General features: G+C 44.2%; 3 protein-coding genes across 5 annotated transcripts in view; 1 reads left to right on the plus strand and 2 right to left on the minus strand.

Annotated features, from left to right (window-relative positions):
• dtn (transmembrane protein 132C dtn) overlaps positions 1-24328 on the plus strand; it is a 70154-nt gene extending 45826 nt beyond the window's left edge. The window contains exons 3-11 of one of the 3 annotated variants that reach the window (XM_026810982.1): positions 6145-6288; positions 10246-10507; positions 14796-14939; positions 15054-15890; positions 16773-17211; positions 18102-18550; positions 18676-18944; positions 19028-19319; positions 19391-19533. In XM_026810982.1, the coding sequence (XP_026666783.1) occupies positions 6145-6288; positions 10246-10507; positions 14796-14939; positions 15054-15890; positions 16773-17211; positions 18102-18550; positions 18676-18944; positions 19028-19319; positions 19391-19444 (2890 nt within the window). In that variant the 3' untranslated portion in view covers positions 19445-19533. Of the gene's footprint in view, positions 1-6144; positions 6289-10245; positions 10508-14795; positions 14940-15053; positions 15891-16772; positions 17212-18101; positions 18551-18675; positions 18945-19027 lie in introns of all 3 variants that reach the window. The other 2 variants (XM_018037951.2, XM_018037952.2) reach the window with 2 other exon arrangements.
• On the minus strand, positions 6370-7773 carry LOC108633030 (protein starmaker). Its single transcript, XM_018037955.2, has one exon. The coding sequence runs from the start codon at positions 7716-7718 to the stop codon at positions 6855-6857; it is 864 nt and encodes a 287-aa protein (XP_017893444.1). The 5' UTR covers positions 7719-7773; the 3' UTR covers positions 6370-6854.
• A 143-nt stretch (positions 24329-24471) lies between the features above and the next one.
• On the minus strand, positions 24472-25929 carry LOC108632998 (mitochondrial ribosomal protein L16). The gene is made up of 7 exons (XM_018037898.2): positions 25824-25929; positions 25602-25740; positions 25454-25522; positions 25220-25377; positions 25015-25146; positions 24823-24933; positions 24472-24747 (listed from the first exon to the last, which is right to left on the minus strand). The coding sequence occupies exons 2-7, from the start codon at positions 25642-25644 to the stop codon at positions 24532-24534; spliced, it is 729 nt and encodes a 242-aa protein (XP_017893387.1). The 5' UTR covers positions 25645-25740; positions 25824-25929; the 3' UTR covers positions 24472-24531.
• Positions 25930-25988: the final 59 nt, after the last annotated feature.

The following is a 25988-nucleotide window of genomic DNA, read 5'->3' on the forward strand; positions in this document are numbered from 1 at the left end:
ACTGATTGTCCCTCATTTGTCTAACTTAATTTATCTGCTTGCGTATCAAGAGATGCGGAAGCGACCCGAAGGCAAGTTTCAGCCTGAAAGTGGCAGCTTGTCGTCGGGAACCGCGTCCCTTATATGCACGTAAATTCGGATTCGAATTTTTCTTTTACTTATTACGATTAACGATTACGATTTTAAATATTCAAATTTGCCCAGCTTTTTACCTTTTTAGAAAAAGATCAGTTTTTATTAGCTCAAATTGGCATAATGATATAGAACGTTATTTTCGTACCGTATACTTCTAACTTCCAAGAAATAGAGACACGAAGGCGGGGACGGATTAAAGATTCACGAGGCTCGGGGCTAAAATGAATATGGGATCCGCTTAAGGGCAGCAAAAAATGATCATTTTACGAATATAAATAAAAACTATGTTATTATTTTTTCAATTTATTATCGTAGACATAATCTGTGCAAGTGCAAATATTTTTTTATAACACATGCCTAAAAGAGACCATTTTTGGCACCTATAAAGTGGACTGAAAATAGAGATTTTCCTGCCCTAGGAACGGAAAACGTACTAAACAATCAACCTCGCCTGGAAAAGCCCGTTTTTGGCCCTTGGTGTGTAATGTACTATTATTCGAGCTCGCGGGGCCCCTTGGATATTGGGACCTGGGGCTACAGCCCCAGCTAGCCCGCCGCCCCTTTAATCCGCCTCTGCACGAAGGGCGAAGAAAGTCTGCGGAAATTCATAGTTTTCCTTGGGAATTGCGTTGCATAAATTGAATCAGTTTCCTTCGGGAAGCGATGACATTAAAACGTAGCTTGCCACGTTGAGTATGTAAGAATGGAAAGATTGTATCGCGCTATAGTTTTCGAAGGTGTCTAGCCTTGGTAACACGATTTGTACCTGAGTAGCAAGCTAGCTTGTCCCTTAACGAGAAATCAGGAACCCGTGGTGATCCCGGGTCGCTTAGAAATTCGATTACGGAGAAGAGTTCAGCCGCTCCTTATCCGGCGCCGAGTTGCACCGCGCTGGATAAAGGAATTTTTGCCTCGCATAGTTTTCCCCGAGTCTTATCTGGAAAACCTAGAGCCGTTTTATGTACCGTGGCCTCGACACTTTCTCGAAGAATCCGCGTTTTATTTTCACGGTATCGGTTTTCGTGTCAGCCAGGAATTTTATGTAATCGGTACTCGCTCGCGGCTAGACGGTGTCCCGCAATATCTGCGGACACCTGCCGACTCGATTCCGACGGGCGAAATCGGTCGCATTCACCAATCGGGAGACAAGCTTCCCGTCGAGACGCGCCGCTTCGCGTCGCGTACTTCGATCATAATTGTCGCGCGAATTATCGGTGACACATTGAAGCTTAATCGAGCAAGGGTTCCTCGCGGTGAACGGGTCACAGTTACGCAATCGACCGTTTCTGGAGGTCGCGCGCCGTGGCAGTGTCGTTCCGAGATCGATCGCGCGAGCTGTGCCAGTCATTGAATAAATTGTGGTCGTTGCCGGACACCGGTCGTCCGTCAACTCGATTTGGGAAAGCGTAGCTCGTCCCGGCGCGTCGCCTCGCGTCGAGATCGCTCCGATACAGAGCCGTTTTGCACGTCGCCGATTTGTATGTAAATGTCAATCTATATCCCTCAGGAAATAACTTAATTCCAACTTGTAATTGCGTCTACGGAATGCGTGCTGTCGCTGTGCGCTACAGACCAGACTGCTGGACGAGGGTCAGTCCTTGAACAGTGACAGTGAATGTTCGAGCACGGAGATAGAGTTCTTTTTACGGTTGTTATAAATGAACAAAATTATTATTAAAATCTGGGTTTGGATAGAATGTAGATATTTTTCAGGAAGGTTTTATAATGACGGGCGCTGGTATTGTCTTGTAGAATTATTATAGTAATTAGCGAAACTACGGCTAAAAGGCTGGGTAAAAATGAGCGAGAATTCGTCGCGCGGGGATTTGAGCGGGGCCAGCGATCTTTTGTGTCGTCGATTCTTTTCAAAAGCCGGCCAATCCTTGTCTGTCTCCCTGCCGGGAACTAGCGCGCTCACCCTTCACACAGGGCAGGGGGTGGCTAACCTTTTTGCTCGCGCATGAATGTCGCAGCTAAACGCCACCGCAGCCCCCGCTACCTTTCACAACCCTAATTTAGCCCTCAACCAGAGGTTAACTTAATTACCCCCGGGTTTTACTGGGACGGTTCGTTTATCTCGGATAATCGACCTCGATCAGGTGTAATTCAATTTAAAAAAAAAAAGAAAGAAAAAAGAAAGCAGGAAACTAGTCGGGTACCGTTACTTCCCTTGATCAAGCTTTTATCCATCTTTCCTTGGGATAGTCGTTTCTCGTCAGCCGATAGAATCGCCGCTCGCGAGAACCAGGCCAAAGCGGAAGACTTACTCGGTCTGCAAATCGAATCTACCGCTTGTTTTGCATCGGCCATCGAATTAACGACCGTTTCACCTGCGCCGCGTCGCACCGAAGCACCGGTAGAGATATTCTATTTGCACCGGGGCAGCTAGACGGTCTCTCGATAATTCATGTGCGACCGATTGTCCGCATCCTGAACACCGAGCCACCACCGGGTATCGATATTGGTGCGCGCGCCGTCGCGTTTTCCGCCGCGGTAACGAAAATACGATAGGCGGGGGACGCGCGAAAAACTGGCAACATTAGTGGCGGTGCCGGAAAAATGATTCGTTCCAATTACAGTCCTGGTTGGCGCGCAACAGGGTAAAAAAAAGAGCAGGATATTACCTGACCCCAAACCGGAGAATAACGACGTAGAACAAATGTTGAGCGGCATGCGTTTTTCGCCCACGCGGAAAAAGGTCGGCCAGCCAACCAACTCGGGATAAGCGCGGTCACGTAAAATATCTACGCCTTCGTCGCAATTTCATCCGATTCGCAAAAATTCTCAACTTTTCTCGTTACCACCTCGCGCCTGCCGTCCAAAAAGTAATGAGACCGCGTTTATGTCCCCGCACTACTGGTAACGTGTCAACGAAACTCGTAGGAGCGAACGTCGTCTGTATCTCGTAGAATCTGACTGGATTTGACTTGGATGACGTTAACACATGTGATTTCATGACGAGCCGCGCAGATGTGTCTCACTGGTTAAGGATGCGCGTTCGCTGAGAGACGAACGACGCTCGATCGCTAGTGCAGCGCGAACACGAATGGCTAAACAGAAGTGCATTGATATTTATCTAATGCGGCGTCGGACAGACGCATCTTCGCGCATCGTAACTCCTCCGTGACATCGACCCCGTGACCCGGTCACGTAACTGGAGCATGAATTCTCAGTAGCGGAGGCTTGTAGAGAAAGAGAAACAGCAAGATAGGAGCGTAAGCGTTTCGACGCGACGTTCGACTCCCAAGCAAATTTCCTTGCGAGTGGCGGCGGAAGTTTTCTTCCCCTCGTTTCGTGACGCTCCTACCGATCGAGTCACGACTCTGACGCCTGCTTCGATACGCGCGACTTATAAATTCTGTCCTGGCAACTTTACGAATTTCGAGCGCGAACAGGAAACTTCGTTTCGCTGGTTAGCTGACCTGCTCGTTCAAAAACACGTATACAGGTACGTAGTAGAAGATCCGTGTCTCTTTGACGAGCGTGAGCTCGCGTTTAATTGCGGCAGGGATTAATTTTTTCCACGGCGAGGAGGATTATGTCGGTGGTATGTGGCGGCGCTAGCGCGATTCGCACGTAACGCGACGCTCCTCTAATTAAAACGCATTAGCACGAAGCCGCCACCACCGCGCGACTGCCGTTAATTCTCGTTTTTGGGACATTTTAATTACGCCGCCTTCCGATGTACCGCGCAGATTTCTCATTATTAACGCCTCGATATCGCGGCTGTACTTACCAGAAATCGTAGCAATCTCGCAACAGAAAACTGCGACAGCTACCGCATCGTTTTCACGTGTCTTTTAGATAAAGATTATAACGAGTCACGTCAGCAAGCAGCCTGTGCAAGAAGATGATTGGAAAATAGATGAAAGAAAAATATGAGCAGTGAATTTGAAAATGTCTACACAAGCCTTCGGCTACGAATTGCGTAGGTTATTTAATGAAGAATCGCAGGGGAGCGGAGCGGAGCGTGACGGGTGCTCGATGAATAGGTCAGTGCTCGCCCTTTCTTCGCAATTTCAATTCGTTTGATTAATTTTTAGCGACTCCTCCCGAATTTTCTTTTGTTATTGATATTTGCTGGACACGGATGATTCAATACGTCTTTGTTGTCGTGTTATGCTCGCGCGAGTGCCGGCGTAGCCCTCGACCTGATCCGACCGGTAATCGAATCGGACGAACAACGAAAATATTTTTCAAACACGGGAACACGAGAAGCGCGATCGAGATTTTCCAGCGTGGCGAGCGTCAGAACGGGTGGTCGACGTCGCGCGCAAATGCGCTGAGGGGAAAAAATCGTCCCCTCGATGTACAGGCTCTCTCGCGCGTCGGGGGCAAACGATTTGTCTAAACGGAGCCTGGCTCCCGTGTGTATGGCCACCTTCGTCGGCCATATTTCATCGTGTTCGTACAAATTCAATTTCCAATCCGGTACTTTGTAATCGAAAGGATAAGGTGCGCGGGATGGGATGGGATGTGAACGTGAATCCGTTCATGCTGAGTTCCAATGGAAAAAATCTCATCCATCGAATATCGTGATGGCAAATACAGAATGACACAAATGTAATGGAATTCTGTACGAAATTTCAACTTCGTGCAGCGAAGGGACGGTTGAATAATATTCTGTTCACTTAAGGTTATATGAACCCTTGCATAAAAATAATGACAAAGCATTGAAATTTTGACAATTACTAGATATTACATCGATGAAACACTGTACAAAAACTTGGATATTTTGCGAAGCAATTAAAATTGTTATTACATCTTGAATTCTTATGTCGAATGACAGAATTTTGATTTTATTTATGAAAAGATATAAATGCAGTGATGACAGAATTTTGTAATTATGTATAATTCTTAATACATCATATAACAATATTTCAAGATTGAAANAACTAAATTTAAATAAAACAATAATGTAAATTTCGAGGATGTTATTCCAGATATACAATAAAAAGTATGCAAAAGTAAGAATTATAGGACATGTAGACAGTTGCAAGTCATGTATAATCGAATAAAAAAGATGTATATTAAACTGTGTATTAGAATATTAGAAATTATGCGTCAAAAATTCCTTATAAATAATAACTTTTAATTTTTTAGATTAAAAGTCTGCAGAATTCACTGCCAAAAATTTGTGATAGGATTCAATGTTACTTGAACATGTTTAGTCATTCATCAGAGTTTATCTGTTTTGTTCAATTAATTATAGTTAATCAAATGGTTGATATATTTAACAATTAAGCGGTTCAAATAATAATAGTTAATTAAGCGATTTAAATATATCCAATTGAAACGCTGTGGTATTTTTATACACTTTCGTAGAAATTATTCTAACGTTGACCGAAATCCAAGCGAGGAGACTGAAAGTGTGCCGGCGCGGTTAGTTAGACGCGATCGAAGGGAAATCCGATACGCGTACGTACAAGAAGAAGATGACGCCTCGTTTGCAACCGTCCGGACTCCGGGATAATTGAAAGAACCGGAGGGGTTGGAAAAGTTGACGAGGTGCACCCGACTAGTCTGCCCGGTCGGTCGCATTATTCCAAGGAGTTGAACCGATAATTGCCGCGTCGCGCATCGATCGGCTGGTTCTCCGCGCCGCGGTTATTGGAAAAAAGTAGCTCCGTAGAATTGTTTCACCCTTGAACCCGTTTGCGCTTTCGTTTCATCCGCGTCTTTCGTTCCGCCGCGGCTCTCCGCCTCACTTTTTTTATTTTTCCCACTTCTCTCTATTTTTAATCGGCCCTTTTTTTCCTGCATGATTTCGAGAGAGCAACCGCGCCACGTTTACTTTACCGTTTTGGAGCGATTTCCAGTCGACCGTTTGTTTGCGCTGCGAGACTCGCGCTGTGGTTGCGTTCGGATTTCGCTTCGATCGAACGGATTTCCTCGTCACCCGGCCACCTGAATAATGTATGTACTATCCCTGATTCTTGCGACGCCATCGGTAACAGAACAAGCGGATTATTGTGTCACGATTAATAAAGGGTTCGATCCATGTTCCAGGGCCAGGGTGAAGTCCGGCGTGAAAATTCTGGACGCCTCGTCCAGCAATCCGGATTGGATCGTCGACAGTAAAATAAATGCGAAAAACACGATCGCTACGTTCACAGCCAGGCGGAAGGAGAACGTTTCGAGGATATCAAACGCGTAAGTACGTCGGAATTTGGCGAGGGATTTTTATTACTTTCTAAAAGCGGACGATGATGGTTAAAAAGTGGATGTCGGTCGTAAAATATGAACACACTCATTTTATTGGTATCTTCTTAAAAGTCGATATGATGCACGTATAGCAGGCGCGCACTTTAACTTGTAAAAACAAGTAGGACATTTTTTATTTCGGATGGTCGAGTAGTTATCTAACAATTAGCTACGAGTGGTTCCAGATCGATTTTCTGATAAATGTACTTTTTCTACCCTCCTTGGGAGCCGATGATGCGTGAAAGAATTGTTTAGAGCAGAAAATAAGAAGTGATGCAACGCATTATCTCCTCGAGTTAATTACTGTGCATTAAAATAGATAATTAACATTGATTAGAATTTGATGTGTTATTGACGAAACGAGGAGTAGTAAACAAAAGAAATATCATACATTCGATGACGTTCTCACTTCATATAACCGCGGCGCTTGCGTCTTTCCTTTCTTGTTCCAAACATTTTCCTTTTTAAGTTTCCTGGTGGTCCGAATGTAGCATGATTAATAAAAAAACCTTTCACTAAGGTTTCGGTGTATTCTTTTCTTCGGACGAAGACTTGCTCTCAGAACTCGCTTGGTCCACGTCCCTTTTGTATTTTCTCATTAACAGGCAATCTCCATTATCCGAATCGCAATCTCGTTTGGATTTTGTTTGATTCTTGCAACCGTCGCCATTGTCGCAATCGATATTACTGCGCTTTTTCTTTTTCTTGTTATCGTCATCATCGTCGTCGCTGTCATCACTATCGTCGCTGTCATCATCATTATTTTTGCAACTTTTCTTCTTCTTCGATTTTCTCTTACAATCATTATCGTCATCATCGTCGCTATCGTCGCTGTCATCATTATTTTTCTTCTTCTTCGATTTTCTCTTACAATCATCGTCGCTGTCGTCGCTGTCGTCGCTGTCGTCGCTGTCGTCGCTGTCGTCGTCATTATCATTCTTCTTTTTCTTCTTTTTGCAATCATCGTCGTCGCTATCATCGCTGTCGTCGTCATCGCAATCATTCTTCTTTTTCGACTTTCGCTTATGGTTGTTGTCATCATCATCGCTTGAAGAACTGCTGCTACTACTACTGCTACTACTACTGCTGCTGCTGCTGCTACTGTCATCGTCATCGTTCTTCTTTTTGGTCGAGCGAACCATCCTCACTTTTTCAGCTTCCTTGACAACATCCTTAACAGCTTCTTCACTGATGTGAGATTCCTCGCTTGAACTATCCGATTTTGGGTCGGCAGGCTTTGGATCAATTGGCATTGATACATTCTGCTGTTCCGAAAGGATTGCGTCAACTTCATTCTCGGCTAGCGGATATGCCTCGGTACAGAACGCCGAGACAAGAACGACGGAAATGGCGACGATTATTAATGCACTGGAACGCATGTCGTTCACCGGGTTAATTCGCGATATCAAACTTGTCGGCTCCGTCTTACATCTCGGTCTTATATAGACGTGCCAGCTTGATAAACTCCCGACCAAAAGAAGTTGACGTATGGGCAGCCGCAGTGGTACTCATGAATGCTTATCGATAGTCAGAGGTTAATTACGTTATTGCGAATTACCGTATTCCTATTATTGTCGTATTTCCTTGCATGGATGTAATTGCAGGTCCGATTACTCACTGCAATTATAAACAGCAATGCATGCAGAAAATTAAATGTACGTTATCAAAAGTGTCGATTACGAGTTGATCTTTTAACATAAAATCACATGACATTCTTGACTAGAAGTATAAATACTTTAGAATCTTTTCTGAAGTAACAAGCTTAATAATGAGACGACGCGGTGACATGTTGAGACTGAATTAGCAGGAGTCGAATATCAGAATGAAAAATCTGAAACTCGGAACGCTGTTTTCAAACTAGTTGAAAACAGGAAAAGTAAAAGTCATGAGTATCACTGTCTATTACAGACATGTGTTCGTTTATCGTAGTTAACCCTGCGATGCTCCGATTTGATTACCCTTTTTCTTACATATTTGCGATATGACATCAATAGTTTAGTGTCGCGGTTTTGGATCGTTGATTGTGAGTATAACGCTGAGACCTATGATCTCGATAAAAACGTCGCATTTAGAGAGACCTCGTTATCATTACTTGGAATCGAGTTTCTACTTACTCCGTCGATTCTTCTTCCGTCTATCTACCTAACCGCTAATTCTATTCCCTCTTTACCATTCATTCTTCCCTTGTTCTCGTTCTATTTTCGTTCCTGGTATCGCTGAATGGCATTCGATCGATCTAATTTCGATTAGCCTGTTTCCCGAAAATACCGACAAATTCAACGAGTCTCCTTTATCGATGCCCTGTTTAATTTCGTTCCACGGCCTCTTCTCGATATTCTATCCGCGAATTCGTTATTTATTTCATATCGAACTGCGATAGGAAACGGTTTGGAGGATCGAGAGTTCTTCTTTTAGAATCGCGTCTCGACAAGAGGCGAACGAGGAGGGAGAGTCGTCTCGTTGTGTAAATATCGTATCGCAGCCTGCGACGGAATTATTTCGTGACGTGGAATTTCTATCCGTCGAGGTCGTCGTCGGTGCTCTCCGTGATTTCGTAATTCTTGAACTTCCCCGATCCTCCCGGTCTGTCGACCGGTGAGGTGCTTTCCTCTCTTCAATTTGCTAAAACTGGCGTGGAACACGGTTATTCCGACTCGTAAATCCTTCGGTAATAACCGTCCGTTCCAGCACCGGCGCGCGATGATCCTCGTTCACGAGCAGAGCAACAGACTGAAGGATCGTTAATGCGTGTTCGACAGTAGTACGAGGAGCCGGGTGGCCTGGCGTGCGGCTCCTCTCGCGTTCGCGATTTTGTTACGCGACCGTGTTGCGCCCAGCATCCATCCTGTTACGTAACGGCCAACGACTTGTAACTAGAAATACCCCTGGCATCGCGAGTTGCTCGTGTCTGGCTGTTGAACGAAATCCTCGTTAGCTTCCCGGTGCTCAACAAATACGATGATGCTTTAACGTTGCAACTTCGCCGCGTTCGCTTCTCCAGTTAGGGTTGTTTCTCGGTAGGTAGATAAATGTTCTTCTCCCGGCATCCAATTGTACTCCACGCTCGGTTGCCCTCGTGCGCCTCCTTTCACCGAACCGACATTTTTCGACAAACGATGTCGATTGAAATTACGGGTATCTCAAATCGCTACGGGGATGTAAATAAAGTTGATGCAAATTGAGTACGCAAATGAATAACGTAAGGAGTGCATTACTGTACCTTAAATAATTAATAAATATTAATAAAATATGTATGAGAATCATGACAATAAGTACATATTTTATTAAATAATGTCTACTCCAGTGGCATTATTCGAGATGAGAATAATTGAAAAGCTGAGAAACGCTTTCATCGACTGTACGTGTCCAACTAACTGCGTCACGACGGAGTTCGAATTAGTACTAAAAGAGTTTTATATCCGAGCCATGGAACTGTTTCTCAATGCAGTAGCGATAGTATGATCAATAAAATTTCGTTCGTCAAGCTATTGATTTATGTAACCATTGGCTATCCACGTTCGAACGAAAATCATTTGAGTCGTAGATATGCGTTTTCTAACACTGACTATTTCGAACTATTACTTACAATATATTTTATTGAAGGACAGTTGTTCGACTATCTGAAATGCCCGATCATTTAGTTAGCCGTTAATAGGGTCGTTGATCGGAATTTCGTGTCACGCCATTGTCATCGGATTGCTAAAAGAATTCGTCCGGCGCGACCGCGATCCTCTTCGGAGAAGCGATTCCGTATAAATAGTATTAGAGACGCGACAGGCGCGTTCTTGTTCCGGCGAAGAATTGGGCCGTTTCGAGAATAGGCGCCTCGCGCAGTCAGAGCAACTATAATTATTTAACCTAATAACAATAAGCGGATGCCAATGGGAACGCGTGTTTGGTTTGCAGATCGGCGGAGGAGATCTTGACGATGCTTCTCGAGGCGAGCGAGGAGGGGGTGGATGGGAATTGGGACGGCGGTCGAATCGTTTGGAGCGTGCGTTACGCTTTCGACAACGGCTCTCAGCTAAATGGGATGGATCAGCTGCAGCAGAGATTGCAACAACGACAGATGCAACACCATCATCATCATCATGCCGAGAGACGGAAGTTACAAGTCCGGCTTGAAATACAGAAGGACGACATACAGGCGGTGCTGCCCATCTCTAAGGTACATGAACTACCGCCGTAAAGTTCGTTCTTTTCCTTCTTTCTCTTCCACTTCTCTACGTTCCCTTCTTGGTAATGTCGAGATAATGAAGATTACTTGGTATGGTCCGAGATACCGCTTTGTGTATTCGGTGCTTGTCAGCGGGTTTTTACCGAAAACTAGTTGAACCAGGAACCTTGTCTTCGAGAAAGGTGAAATTCTAACGCTGATGCTTTTTAAATTTCAATACAATTCACCGTCGAAGTGTGAATTCACATTAGGTATTCATTCAATAATATTCGCGTTGAACATTCCAATTCGTATTTAAAGTAGAAGAGAAATTTTATGAACACAAAATACAATCAATTTACATAATCAGTCTGTACATAAATAAGATGCTGTTTAAGGATCCTTCGGTAGCTTGTCTCAAGATACAAATTCTCAGTCAAATCAAGAATCAGTAGGTTTACTGATTTAACTTTCATAAGAACTTGACATCGACAGTTCCTTTTAATACCATTTTTTTCATACGGTAAACCAGGTAAATATTTAGATGACAATTTGTAGCTGAAATGTCGAGAATAATGCAAGGCTATGAGTTTATAGCTCTGCTGGTTTAATATTTCCGGAGTTCATATTCGTAAAGAGCAATAACACAAAAATACACGTGTGTGATATTTGAGACACATGAAAACTTAACGATTTATAATACGTTTATGCATCCTGAAGAGTGGAAAAGTAGCTGCGGTTATTGAACATTTCATAGTATTAAAATCACCGAAGCGAGACCTGCAGTTGGAAAATGAAGTTTATTATGCAACGGCATAATACGAGCTAAAATCACGTTTATGTGGAACTATACTGGAACCAGGCGGTCCTCGCGCTTTTTATACTTCTAATTACGGATATTATATAGTGCTCCTTGATTAAACCACCATTGGCGCTAAATATAAATATATTCTGTCGTAAAGTTTTCTAATACCGTAATACATGGTATTACCTCAACAATTCATTAATCAACGCAGCGAACAAACTGCTGTTAGGCTGAATTATAAGAAGAAATTGCGCTTGATTCAATATCGTAGTCTTAAATATTTTGTATATCGTCCAACCGATAACGAGAAAACGTGCAGAGTTACGTTTCGCGATGGAACGCGCTCGGTTAAGGGTTCGAAAACGTCGACGATAAAGGGAGGTTCCCGGTGCAATTCCGAATGGTTGTTCGAGGACACCACCAAATACGTATCCAACGATTTTCATTCCCGCCAACTGCGCCGCAGACGTGCATCGGAGATTCCGCGGTGGAATCCGTGTACGCCGATCGGAAAATAGAAAAATCGGCGAGGCGATGAGAGCGAAAGAGACGAGAGAGGGCGAGGTTCTTCTGAACGTGAGGCAATATCGGCAACCGACACGATTTTCAGGCCAACCTTTCTCCCTCTTTCTCCATCCCTCTCCCTTTGCCTCTGTCCTCCCACGCTGTTGGAAAAGAATCCGCTAAGTTGGCCGATAACCGGCGGCAAAAGTGCCGATCGATACAGATGAGTACGTGGTGTATGGCCTCGCGGGCGATCCTTTTTCGCCGAAAACTGGAGACGGTAGGGCTTCCCGGGCGGGGAGGAGAGAAGGCTGCGAGGGACGGGCACAAGGATAATGCGTTTCCCCGGACGAAACGGGAACAGACGTAACTTAACGATTGTCGCGAACGAGAAGTTTCGATTTCTTGCCACCGCGTTCAAGTCGTCGAAACTTCGTATCTGAGAACGGTCGCGTGATTTAACCGGGTCTATTCTTTGCCGTTGATAAACTAATAATGGGACACGGGCAAGGGTTTTCCGTCCAGCAAAAAATACACCGCCATTAAGTCGGTGCTGCTGGCTACCGAGCAAAGGGTAACGCCGCGCCACGTCGTTTTTCCAGCAGATAAAGCACGGACTCGTCCTCGAGGAGTTTTTATCGCCGCATTCGAAGAAATTTATTCGACGCAATCCGGGCGCTCTGACCAGGATTTCGAAAGCTTAGCGCACAGGGTTAATTGATTTCGTCTGTTGGTTCCTTTCGGCTTTTTTAACAGCGTCGACCTCTAGCGAGATCGATCCGGTTCACTGACTCACGGTACTTAACGATGCGAAATCGGTCAGCACGGAACGTTGTGTACACAACAATCAGCAGAAGACTCGCGCGCGACCTGCCTAATTGATTAATTAGTTCATTAATCCGCTTACATATTCCTTTGAAAGCTACGGAGCCGGCCAACTTGCCGGAAGCCCGTCCCACTTCCTGATTATCCGCACTTCTAATTGCCGTTGCCGGCCCAGAGGGTTGGCCTGAAGTTTTTAATTAAAAGAAACACTCTCGGACGCGTTCCGCGTATTTTTTTCACTCGCTATATCTCCGCGAAAGCGCTGACTTAACGCTACGCTTCGCCCGGCGAGAGCGGAATAGCGACGTTTCCAAAAGTGGACATTTAATGAAACAAAAATTGTGATGATGAGAAAGCATTCAATCCTCTCTCAATGCTTGCCACTTCAAAGTCTTTCAAATTTGTCTCTGTCAAAAACATAATTTATGAAAGAAATATCGTCAAACGTCCTCGTGGGGAGGCTGCGACGGTCGACTCTCTTGAGACGATGCGCCGGTGCTTCACGCGAAGCTAACCGACGCGAATCTCCGTGCTCGTTTAATCAGGGAGAAGAAAACATTTTGGCGGAAGCCGACGCGCCGCGCCGCATCGCACCGGGACGGGTATAAATATCTAGGCCAAGAGGATAAGAAACGAGGCTCGGCTACCGAAGGAGGGAGTCTACTTGGGTTAGCTGGCTAGAACCCTTTGACGATGAGCAGCCCTCGATAATGCATAGCTAAATCTCGTATACAGCGGAACGGGGCTAAGTAGATCAGAGATTCCCGATAAAGTTCGGTAGTTCGAACCCCGTCTGGCTATATTCGACTTTGGTACAAGATCCGTGCAGAGAACTCTCACGGAACTTCGATTTAACGCGGTTCAAACGTCTGCCGTCGCGTTTTGAGAAATTCTCCGCAACAATAGCTTTGTTAAATATTTTGTTTTAAACCGACCCATCTCAGCGATATTTTAATACCTAAATTAATGTAAACGTTTCATAGATGTGAGTATTTCTTAAATTCGTCTTTGGTAAAAATATTCCTGAACATTTTAAAGATTATGTTGCCAATCATATGAAAATCTCGTGCTTGTGTACTCGACGCTCAAAGTGTAAAACGAATTTTTCAACGAGACTCGATCAGAAGGAAATCAGAGAAGCAAGAAGAACGCCTATACACTCGGCGTCTCGTTTCGCAGGGATTCGAAGGATATTGGATGATGGCCGGAGGGAATATTTTAGAATAGAAGAACGATGGAAAAAGTCCAACGGACTATACTTGGAACGAACTCAATGGCAAGTTTTTTTGCGCTCGTTTAAGATTCGAGCTCATCGACGTTAGCCAGGGGCAGTGAAGAGATACTATATACAGCGGCTTTTGAAAAAGTATCGGCACAGATACATTTTCCATTAAAATGGTTTCTGATCAGATTTTATATTTCATCTGCATTAAAAGTACCCGACGGAGAACCCCGGCGTATCCAATTGTAGCCGTTTTAATCAATATTCTCGCAAGCATCTATCATAGATCTAAAAATATTCAACTTGTTACTCTCGTCCCCCGTTACTTTGGTCTCCGGTCTACTGTACGTGCACGAGGAGAGAAGATAAACGGATGTAGGTGGACGAATAGAGAGCCGCTCGGGGTCAGAGATTTAAATTCCCTCGCTGCAATATCCGAGTCGTTTGATGTTCCTTCCAAAGGGCAGACTGTACGGAAGCCAACTTGGAAATGGCTTCTCGTGCACCGGTCCGCTCCGCGCGTTCCTCGTCCTCTTTTCTCCGAGCATCATCGGGCTGCCCGCCTGCAAAGTACACACGTACACGTACAACGGGGCCATGGTGCAGAGACCGCGCGTAGAATAACTTCCATAGCAGGTTTCCGAGCGCGTTTCTGCCGCGTGTATACCTATGAATTTGTCTAGGCCCTCACCGAGACCCTCTAAAAGACCCACGCTCCCCCCTTCTCCGCTGCGATTCCACTGCTATTCGCGAAACTTTTCTGACAAGCCTTTCACCCCTGGGTGACCCTCGGGAGCAAACAAAAGCTTCCGGCGGACGAGGTACGATCGTCCTCCCATAAATCGAGTCGGCGACTCTTCTAAATGGAGTTGCGGAATGTTTTAACGATATCCGCGTTGCCACGGCGGCGGAGATTTTAATCGAATTCGTTTCTCGTCTGGCAGAACTGGGAGGTGATGAACACCGCGGTTTTAACCGGCCGGCAAGTGTCCCAGGGGATGAAGGTGTTTATCGTAAGCCAGGCTGGAACCGTCGCTGACGTTACCCTGCAATCCTCCTGTCACTCCGAGGACGAGAGCGTGCTCAAGGTATTTAACGTGATTTTCCAGTTGTGAACTACTTGAAGAATACTAACTTTCATGAAATGTATTAAATATCGAGATGGTGAGTATTGTGAACACGATTGTATCGCGTTGCTCCAGGTATCGTCTTCGTGTAGCAGCGTGTACGTTGACGGCACGGAAATTCGTGGCTCTAGTAACGCGTCCGTCCTCGTCAAGTACGGTACCTATACGGGACTAGCCAAATTCACAGTTTGGATGCCCGAATTCCCTCTGGAGATGACCGTCGGTGACACCAGGCTGAGCCAAATCAAAGGATGGAAGGTGCCCGAGGAACACGTAGGTGCCAAGAGTAAACGAAGCTTGAACGCCACGACCTCCTCGTGGCTGAACGATTCCGGTGCGAAGAACAAGAAGAGGAGCGCCGCGGAATTGGAGGAGGACACCTCGATAGACGTCGAGGACGCTGACGTAATCTTGGAGGAGGACGAGCAAGAGGAGAGGTTTCGGGGCAACGACAACGGATGGGACGCTATTAACTCCATCGATAGGAGCCCGTCCACCAATTGCAGGCTCCGTTTTCAACAGAGCCCCGTCGAGGTGCACGCGAGGTTCTTAGCCACCGATCACGACTCTGGAAGAGTCTCCTATTTTGTGAACCGACGAACTTGGCTGCGCGTGACCGATCTGGTGATAGGGATGCTCAGAGTGTCCGATCCCAGAATCGCCGACCTGTTGCAAGGAAGAATTGTTCAAGGCCGGGGAGTGGGCAGGACGGAGGTACAGGTTCTTTCGCCGATCACGAGCAAAGTGATCGGCGCGAAGGAAGTGCGAGTGGGCAACGACCGGATCGCGATCACCAGATTGTCAGTCAGGGTGGTATCCGGTTTGCAACTCACCATCAGCCCGGACAGTGCAATAGAAAACGGCTACGTAGCGGAAACGTCGGTCACGAGGAAGCTGACTGCTCAATATCAGGTAAATTATACACCTATGTTTTATTACATTTTCAGTCTCCTCGATATGAGACATCCAACTGATTTGGAATAGATATTTTTAATTAAAGTAAGACTTGTTTTAAAATACTTTTAATTTTTATACAAACTTCCGTATACGAAAGTGGAGGCAAGAATGAATCAGCCGTGCTGTTTAATTTTCGAAATATATGTATTCATAAGAAAAATGGTCCGAAAGTCGTATTTCACATTGTATTTTAAATGAAACGAAAACAGAATGCTTTTAAAAAGAGTTATAAAAGGACCAGTTGTAATAAATAAAAGATTTATATTGGATGCAGAATGAAGGAAACGATCTATTATACACGATATACTAAAAACACGTTGATCTCGTCGAAAGCATCATTTATTATGTAATAGTCAAATCAAATTCTTCGAGATTAATTGACATAATCAGGAGTGACATCACGCCTCGATGTCGATAATTTACACTGTTTACGGCATACATTTTGTATGTACGTGCATACATATTTCAATCGTGTGCAGAACACGGATTTAATGATTAAAGGCAGATTATTGAATTGAATTGAATATTTATGTATGATAATTACACATACATATACGTATACGTGCATTACAAAAAGCAGCCGGCATCTCTTTACAGAGTAAACTTGTCAATTCATCAACGTGATAAGTACTTTAAACTGTCACGTCGAAACCTGTGAACTATTCCATTTCGTCCTCGTTTGAAACTATTCGAATTTTTATTATAATATTTACGTGTAAAATTCCAATCGTATATTTCTCTGTGTAAACGAGTAATACTGCATTTCTAAACTACAATTGAAATTTAGCAACCGAAATTACGTGTGATTAGCCTGTAAATAATTCATATTGATTGCAGGAAGGTCTGTTAGACATAGACGTTGAATTTTCGGACGGAACGAGGACACCGTTGCGTGAAATCGCTGTCACCGACTACCACTTGGTAGTAGAGAGCCTGGATCCAGAAGTGGTAGCATTCGCTCCGATGGTCGCCTCTCATCACCCGCGAGTGATCGCAGTCGGCGAAGGACGAGGCGATTTATTGCGAGTCAGTCTTCAGCTGGCCGACGCTTGTCGTTTAAACAGCAGGAGGTCTGGAAAAGGATCTCAAAGGGCCACCGCCGCTGCCCTTGCAAGCGCTTCCGCCAACGTCGAAGTCGACTTTGCCTCTAGCGATCTTCCGAATCGGCCTGAGTTCGTGCAAAACGACGGAGGCGGTACGGTTGGTTCTCATCATCACAGGGAGAGGAAGAACGGCAGAGGAGAAATGACGCCCGATTTACGCGACATTCTAATTGGTAAATAGATCCTGTTCTCCTTTGACAACGCGTGCTCTTGTACCCTTGGCCAGGAATGTCACTTTGGTAGCATTATTGCATATCGTATGTGTCAAAGCGTGATCACAAAGCAAAATCTCATAAGAGGTGAATGCATAAAACGTAATTTTCATCTGTCGAGAAGGATGTAATCTGATAGAGGAATCTTGTATTTATTAATTCATATACTTCGCGCAGTGAAGAACGAGAGTATGTTTGGTATTCTTGTGAACTGAAGCCACGTACGTGACCGATATTGTTTTATCTTGCAACCACAGGTGCAATAAATCTCTTTTGATGTAGAGATCTCATGCAGATCTTGCTTTAGTTCTTCTCGCTTTTCTATCTTCGCTTATCTATCTCCCGTTTCTTTCCCAAACTTTCTTGCTCGATATTCGCTGCTGTTGCATCGCTGATTTTTTTATTGAAACTTTTCCTCATTTACAAATTTTATATTTTTACTTTCCCTTCTAACAAAAAGTTTAACTCCGTACCACCTCTAGAACAGGTATTTCTCTGATCACTTTCTTCGATGCCACAGCGGCATGCGCACTACACATTCGGCATAACTTACATTCGTTACATCAGCCGGCATCCTTATATGAATATCTATGCCATCTTTTTAATAAACATGTTACCTATCCCTGTTCTAGAATTAAATATCATTCGACCCATACATTATTAGCGACTGACCTCTTGAAACAGTTTTTTCCGTGCATGAGCAAGCGTTCGTTCGTGTCGCTTTTCAGTAGGCAGCTGGTCGTGCGGCAGGATACGCAGCTAAGCCGGGATCTGCCGCGTTCTCTACTTTCGAAGGCACCGTTTCTCACTCTTCTCCTCTCTCTTTCTGTCTCTTTGTTTTTTGTGCAAAGGGCTACCGCTGAAAGACGAGAACGGGCACAAGCACAAGCACGAGCACGAGCACGAACCTTTGGTGCAGGCACGGCAGCATCGCACGGCTATAGCTAATGGCATGTCTTCAGGAGGAATAGGCGGCGTCGGTGTACGGCATCACGGGGGATCGCGCATGAGCCCACTCGAGATCGGGATGTACGTCCTTCTGGCGGCCTTCTGTTTCGCCATCGTCGTCTTCGTCGCGTCCTGCGTGGTCTACGCGAGCAAATTCAAGCCACAGCCACCGGACTCACCGTTAGCTGGATCCGCGCTTCCGGTTCTCTCCTCGGGCGCAGCCAGGGCGAGAGCGGCGGCCAACCAGTTGGCGTCAGGAAGAAGGCCTCCCAGAGAGTCGACCACGAACGCGCACGATTGGGTCTGGTTAGGCAGAGCCACCCTTGAAAGAGCCGCTTGCGGGCCTCAACAGGTATGTCTATATGGTGGATCCGGTGTCTTCCAATCTCCTATTGTACTGACTCCAATATTTTTATCGCATAGTTTGAATTTCATGCTTAATATGTTCATATGTAAAACTGTGTGTTTTCATCGTAGGTAAGAGTAACCAGCAATCCTCTGGCTGGCGAGAACGAAGGAGAAGCAAGCGAATTGGCGACTTCCTTTGACAATCCGAATCATATCGAGTTACCATCCTCTGGACAGCGGAGCAATGGCTCTGGACCAATAGACACAACCACTTACTGTAAAAGGGACAAGGCTCCACGGAATAGTTTCGTATCTAAGTCATCAACGGGAATGACTACTACCACCGTTACCACTCCAGCTTCCATGGTTACATCTACTGTCACGACCACACGAAACGAGTAATCATTTTTCTATTATTCAGCTACATTTTATAGTTCTTTTCTCACAATTGGGTAAACGGATAAATTGCATTTTCTTTTAGTAACGATGACATTCCACCCCCTTTACCTCCACACGGAGTACCAGTAACATCCGCGATGTCCGCGGTGGCGAATTCAGCTGTTCCTGTGAACGCGGTAGGAAACAGCAATGGTAACGAGGACTACAAACCGCCGGTACCACCGCACAGGAACACGGGGGTAATCGTACGGCTACCGGAAACTCCGAGAAAGCATCGTTACAGAGCGTCGAGCGACAGCGCCGGCGGAAATCATGGGAACAACCAGCGGCACAGCAAGCAGATTCATCATATCAAGCCACACGGTAAAACTAAAGTAGGTAGTCCTAAAGAGAACGGCGCGGAGGAAGAGGAGTTCGTGGAGCTAGTGAATCACGATGACAACAGGCATTCCAAAGATGCAAGAGCGAGAGAGGTGAAGAGGGCGACAATCGTTGGTAATCCAATGTTCTCGTCGTTTTCAACGAATGCAGTCGCCTCGTCGATGAACGTCTCCAGTCCGACTGTGGCCTCGTCGTCCTCGTCACCGCCTAACTCGTCGCCGTCCTCTTCCTCTTCCTCTTCCTCGTCGGCGTCATCCTCCGCGTCCTCGTCTCACGAGCAGGAGGAGTCGGTGGCGTTGGATGACCTGAATCTTGGCATGGACTACAACCAGATCATGCAGTACTTCGACAACCTAAAGGAGTCGAACGCCTAGGTAAAGGCGTTCGGCCTTGACGAAGAAGGCCGAATAGTCAAGATCGATGCGAAACCCCGGAAACATCGTTGAGAACCGTGGCAAGTGGACGAGCCCGGCCTCGTTCTCCGCTTCCTTTCTCGCCGTGTAGCAGACAAATTCGCAATGGAGAACTACGATGGCCGAGCTCGACGCACGTTTCAACCGACGCTCCGTACGTTTCGTATTTTAGGCTATAATCTAGTCAGCTTCCTAGCAGCACATCAAGAGTATCGCGCAAACGCATGGACACGAGAACAATGTACACCCGTAAGTACGTACATGTAGAAAGACAAAACGCGACGTGCGAGATATAATACGATGAAAGAGGCGCGCGTTTTATCACTGTCGAAGGAAAACGCTCGTTCTCTGTTACACATACGTAATAATGCATATTCGCGACGAAAACACACACTGGCTCCGTACACAAACATAGTCATACACGCGCGCACATGCTTTAAAAAAAAACGTGTGGCTGCCGACAGGCCGAGGCGGGTTAGGTGGATCGTACATTCGACGAGCAACTGGGTTCTCATCTTTTTCATTCCAGTGACGATCGATCGACCAGCGATCCTCACTTCCGTCTCCGTGCGCTATTGATCTCTCGCTCAAATCCTTTCCTTGCGGCGATCGAACGAGCTCTCGCCCTCGTTCTCGTTCCCGCCACGCGACAGGAGCACATTCACCGAAAAGTGGCCGGACAAAAACCAACCCTTTTGTCTCGGGATCGATCCTCGGCTTCGATGGCCATGTTCAAGCACGGACAGCTTGTCCTTCTTTTTTATTCGTCTTTCCGTGGCTTTTGTGTTCGTCCACTTTCCTATCCATCGTCGAGGTCCCTAACGGAGAAAGATAATACTTCTACTGTTTTTTTTTCTCCCTCAAGGCTTTCGTCGCTTTTTATTTTTAAACAGTCGCTCGTCGAGCCTTCCCGGCAGTAAATTCCGGTCGCCGGGCTGGAGATCGATATCGGGGTGAGTAGAACAATGTCAGGTACCAGGGCCACTTACTTCTCCAATCTACGCCAGGGGAGACGTAATATTTATTCGATCGTCCGTACGTCGTATGATGTTTGTAAATTTTGCTTTGTAAGACTGTGTACATATATATATTATATAATATATATACCGCGACCTAGCGCATGTTAATTACGTACCGTAATAGATTATGTACGAAGTTACATTTGTATGGCAAACTCTATCTACAGAGTAAACTGAAACGTGCGTATCTAATCGCACGACGTCGGAGACGAGCGGAAACACGAACTTGGCCCGTGCGTTCCATTTTATCTATCAGCGTTTCCCGTCTATTCTAATCTATCTCGTTTTTTACGAACCTTCTCACGCACTCCGGAGTCACCTGTATTACCATTCTCTAAATCTATAAACGTGTCACATTCTATACATGGCTATGCAATAGTCAAGAAGTTTCGCATGTGCCTACATCTTCATGTTCTATGTCTAATTTTTACGGTACATATCAAGTTTTTTCAATTCGATGAGAATATTATTAAATATTGGATTCGGCTCAGAATAATACGATCTTAGTCTGACGAAAAGTAATTGTTTTTCAAATTTAAAACAATCAATTTGACGATGCGCAGACAATTTAAGTAAACTGCGCCTCGTACGAAGAGCGAAACAAGTAAGATTTAAAGGAATTTTTAGAGAAGGCTTAGTTGCGTGGATTTTTCGAAAATATACGAACTGTAAAATGGGAAACGCTAATCTCCTAGAGCTCGCATCGGCCCGAAACGCTGCTCCGTAATTGCTTTTAATTACCGTTCACCCTATCGATTGGATTGCGCAATAATAATTGTCCACGTACGTGCCACCGGCTGCGAGTTTTAAAACGCATCGAGAAACCTCGGGGCACGTGCTTCCTCGCAAATCGCATCTGTGCCATCGTTAATTACATCGTAGAAGACGCGCCCTCGTCCACGTTCGAACATATACGTATTATATATATACACATCTACACTCGAGAGAAAGAGAGACTGGGATGGTATGAGTGTTTTGCGTGAGAGAGAGAAAGACGAGCGAATGAAAAAGGGAGAGAGTGAGAGAGAGAGACATTTGCATAATACACGCACACCTCATCAGCTTCGTTCTTCCGCACCGATTTGATTTCCTCCTGCGAATCCAATCACGCTAGATAGCAAGCTGATCCGTAATCAGAACAAAGTATTTTTTATCCTGTTTAACGCTAACGTAAAGGTTCTAATTGTTGCGAGACATTTGAAATGAAACTCCCTTTTCTTAGAACTTTTTGAGAATGATTGATTATTTATTTCTATTTCTATAAAACGGATGGAGTGACTTCGAGTTCCTCCTTTTTCATTAATAGATAGTAGATTGTCTAGGTATATAAAAAAGACTTGAGTTAAACGAACGACTCATTCGTAGGCGATCAGCCATACAGGTGTGCAAAGATCGAAGCAATTCGATCAATCAAGACCGATGGATCTCTAAACGGATCATTCTATCTTATATAGGCATCTAAAGACTACGTGTCTAAGTATGTATGTATCTGTAAGTTGTGTGTTAGCATGTCAAGCGTGGGACATAGTGATGTAATGCTGATGAACAGAAAGAAATTAAGAAGAGAAAAGACGCTCGAACCGGCGTCTAGAGCGTCGAGGCCCTTCGACATGAGCCATGCACGTTGACCCTCTGCGGCTTCGGCAAACGTGATGTTTTATGTTTATTATAATTATTTTCCTTCTAGGTAATTGGCAAACAAAAGATGGAAGAACTATCGATTATATAAATTGACATTCCGTTAGCTTTGAGTTCGAAAGTCATATCGCGAGAGTATTTATTCTTAAAGGGAACCGCAGGGGGTTAAATGGTGCTGGACGAAACGTAAGATACCCCGCCGAGAATCTAGTCTTATAGCGTAACTAATGCATTAATTAATTAAATACTAATGAACGCGAAAAGCGATCTACGTTGCCTTTCGCCCGACTACATGTATTCTCGAATCGCGTCTAGCGGGGTGAAGTGGCGTCGTTTTCGCGGCCCTGCCCCGTAATCATTCGTTTCCTTATTCCTCGTGGAGTACCGAGAGACGACTCCGCTTAACCGAGATCGCGGGACGTTAAACGAATCAATCATATCGAGTATCATGAGTGAGAGACACGCGCTAATTAATCCTAATTAATCTCGTACGCCAGGGAATCTCGTCCCACGGGTTGCGGGCGAAAGAAAAACAGGTAACAAGAATTAGAGAGGAACACGTGGGGCGAGCGGTCCCCCGCAGAGCCGGACAAAAATAGTATTTAACGATAGAAAATAGTGGTGAGCTTGCGAAGCTGTTTCACGCGAAACGAACGCTGTTCTGAATGTTCGCTTGCCGCGATGTTTAAAAAAAGAAGAGATGAAAACGACAAACAAAAGCGACAAACGCCTCCGATTCACCGTTCATACTATCAACGTACAAACGATCTTAACAGTTACTATTTTTTACTTATAATACTATTGCCTCCAGCTCTTTGGCTACGGCCGAACACTGTATATATACACGCTCATCTTGTTGTTTTCTCATTTAAAAAAAGAAAAAAAAAAGAAACAACTCGCGTGAAAGGAACCACGGCGTTCCGTTTTCAGCTTCCGCTTAACTGGCAATTTTGTTCGCTCGATCATTTCCCCTCACGTCGCGCTATAGCGGAAGATGCAATGTCACTTAACAAGTAAGAAATACGGTTCATCTCGCGTTAATACATGAAATTTCATAAACAATTACGCATACACACTCTCGGGAAAAGTTTGTTTAACGCGAAATAAAATTCTACTCTGTTTCTCAATGCGAGAACGGTACACGAAAATGGGCAGTGCCCTATTTAAGCAAGTCGAAACTGCCGGTCTCTCTTTTCTCCTTTTTTTTATTTTTGATAAGTTCCCACCGATCAGGGAGGATTATATTATAAATATATAAATATATATATATAAATATACATAATATTGTAATAGAATATCGTCGCAATGCTAACTCTGCATTCACACACATTCCTCAGACACCGATGTCGCTGTATCTACGTTAAGTGTGATAAATGCGGATAAATGAATAGAGAAACGATTGATGAGGCGCCGACGGCAATCGACGACGGCGGCGACGAAACGCGACGAGGACGGCGGTGACAAACACGCGCGTCCACGACGACGATGGCAATAATCGACGATGCTCCCCGCGAACCGTGATTTCTTCGCTGTTCAACTGTTTATCTAATCTAACTATCGTTCTTCGTAGCTAGCACGGATTTCATCGGTCACGTTTCTCCGCACCTTATCGAACATTCTGTATATTTATTGTATTAAAATAACGACTGCCATTATTCTATCTCGATCATCGTTGCTGTTATTGTTACTGTTATTGAGATTGTTGTTGTTGCTGCTGCTGTTGTTATCGCTGTTTTCGATGCGTTTCGCCCTCATCGTCAATGTTTTGTCGTCGTGGTGGACGTCGGCCATCGCCATCGGCGTCGGCGTAACTGGTACGCTAACTAAACAATAAGATACGACTATCGCCTACTCAATGTACAATATGTAGTATTTACCTGTTGTTACCACCAAACCGTCATCAAAGATATATAAAATATTGTAATTGTAACACATTGTCGTTTACTACATATTCTAATCGCTTCCCATCGTTAACGAATCCGAACACTATTCAACTCTTTAGGAAAGGAACTACTGGAAGAAGGTAGGTAAACATTATTGCCATAATTCTTTATTCAATAAAGGAACGAGACTACTTCACGTATCACATTGTGATTTATTCACGAGTACATATTTACATTCTTATGCGTCCAAAGTTAGACATATTCGTTAAACCATCGCCTGTCGTACTTCGATATCCAATAATGGGAACCGAGCATATTGTTTTGAATAATATACTTCCAGGTATATGGGTTTAGATTTTCTTCTTCTAATTTTCTCTTCTTTTCAGCCATTTTCTCCATTATTTCTTGGCTAACTGCCATTGCATCGAAAGGTAGCCTTTTTGCAATATTGTTAAGCACGTATTTCACCTAAACAAATTATTTGGGATTTGATTCATGTGTGTAATATATAAAATGTACGCTATAGTCAAATCGTTTTGATACCTCATAATATTCGGCTTTCCCAGCAACCTCGATAATAACTTGCCCCGCTTTTACTGGCGTTACATAATGATCTATACTTCCCTTGCCACCACCCATTCGTGTTCCTTGACCCTGTATGGAAAACCATAAATTATGAGTATCACTCCTGCATTAGAATACAATTTTTAAATAAAGATATACTTGTTAAAGGACCTTTTTAGTAATAGGTTGCCAAGGATCAGGAACCCTCCAGATCGCAAATACCTTATTATAGTCTACCTTCCTCAGAAGTGTCATACGAATCATCTCAAAATTATTGTGTTTCAGTCTACCACCTCCTGTCGCCTAAAACATTTTTGTTTATATGCAACTCTAGAACCTTTTCTGTGGATTTCTGTTTTAGTCTCCCTTCTCTTACTATTATGCCATATTGTTTGTGTAAAAGGGTATTATGATAGAGTTCAGGCCCACGCATCAACCTTAATCTTTTTTGTGTTCTATAAGGAACTACATTTCCTCCATACTGTGGTACTTTTTGCGCAACTTTAAGTCTAGTACGTTGAGGGATTTCAATATCTATAAACATAAGTACATACGTCTCTTAAAAAATGGTTCATTCCTTTCCCTTACGTGTAATTACAAAATCAGATACCATCGTAATAAGGTGGTGGTTCAAAAGATTTTACTCCTGCTGCTGGTATTGATTTAAAAATACATTTTGCTATAACAAAAATGTTAGATTAATATGACATAATAATAACGTATTTAAACTCAAATCTCAAGAAGATACTAAAACTTACGGGATAGAAATAATTTTGTGATATTCCTATATACTTGCATCATAATGATAGCTTCAAAATTATTTTACTGTTACAAATGCTGAGATATAATACTCTTCCTCAATATTTTTGCCAATGAACCTCCTTCGCTTAGTTTTATCTATAATTATGTAATTCGATCTGGATATATTATTTGTAGGGCAAAATTTGGAAACTATTCAATAGAATTTAATTGTTTCTTACTTTTTTTTATCACAATAACATTTACTTAAACAAAAATTATTTTTTAAGAACCAGTACAAATACTAATAAACATACTGATTCATAGAACTACAGAATCTAAGGTAGTTTACTCACTGGCGAACGAACACTATCAACTAAAAGCCAGAACGTTACTAGGGAATACGA

This window comes from Ceratina calcarata, unplaced genomic scaffold, assembly GCF_001652005.2.
Source record: "Ceratina calcarata isolate Rehan_Ccalc_2016 unplaced genomic scaffold, ASM165200v1 scaffold180.2, whole genome shotgun sequence".
Classification (NCBI taxonomy): domain Eukaryota; kingdom Metazoa; phylum Arthropoda; class Insecta; order Hymenoptera; family Apidae; genus Ceratina; species Ceratina calcarata.

Coding starts and splice junctions, on each gene's coding strand:
- LOC108633030 (XM_018037955.2), bottom strand. CDS start 7,718: ATGCGTTCCAGTGCATTAATAATCGTCGCCATTTCCGTCGTTCTTGTC.
- LOC108632998 (XM_018037898.2), bottom strand. CDS start 25,644: ATGATGCAAGTATATAGGAATATCACAAAATTATTTCTATCCC. Junction 25,147..25,219: donor ACAAACAATATGGCATAATA/GTAAGAGAAGGG, acceptor AAAATGTTTTAG/GCGACAGGAGGTGGTAGACT. Junction 24,934..25,014: donor GGCAACCTATTACTAAAAAG/GTCCTTTAACAA, acceptor TTTTCCATACAG/GGTCAAGGAACACGAATGGG.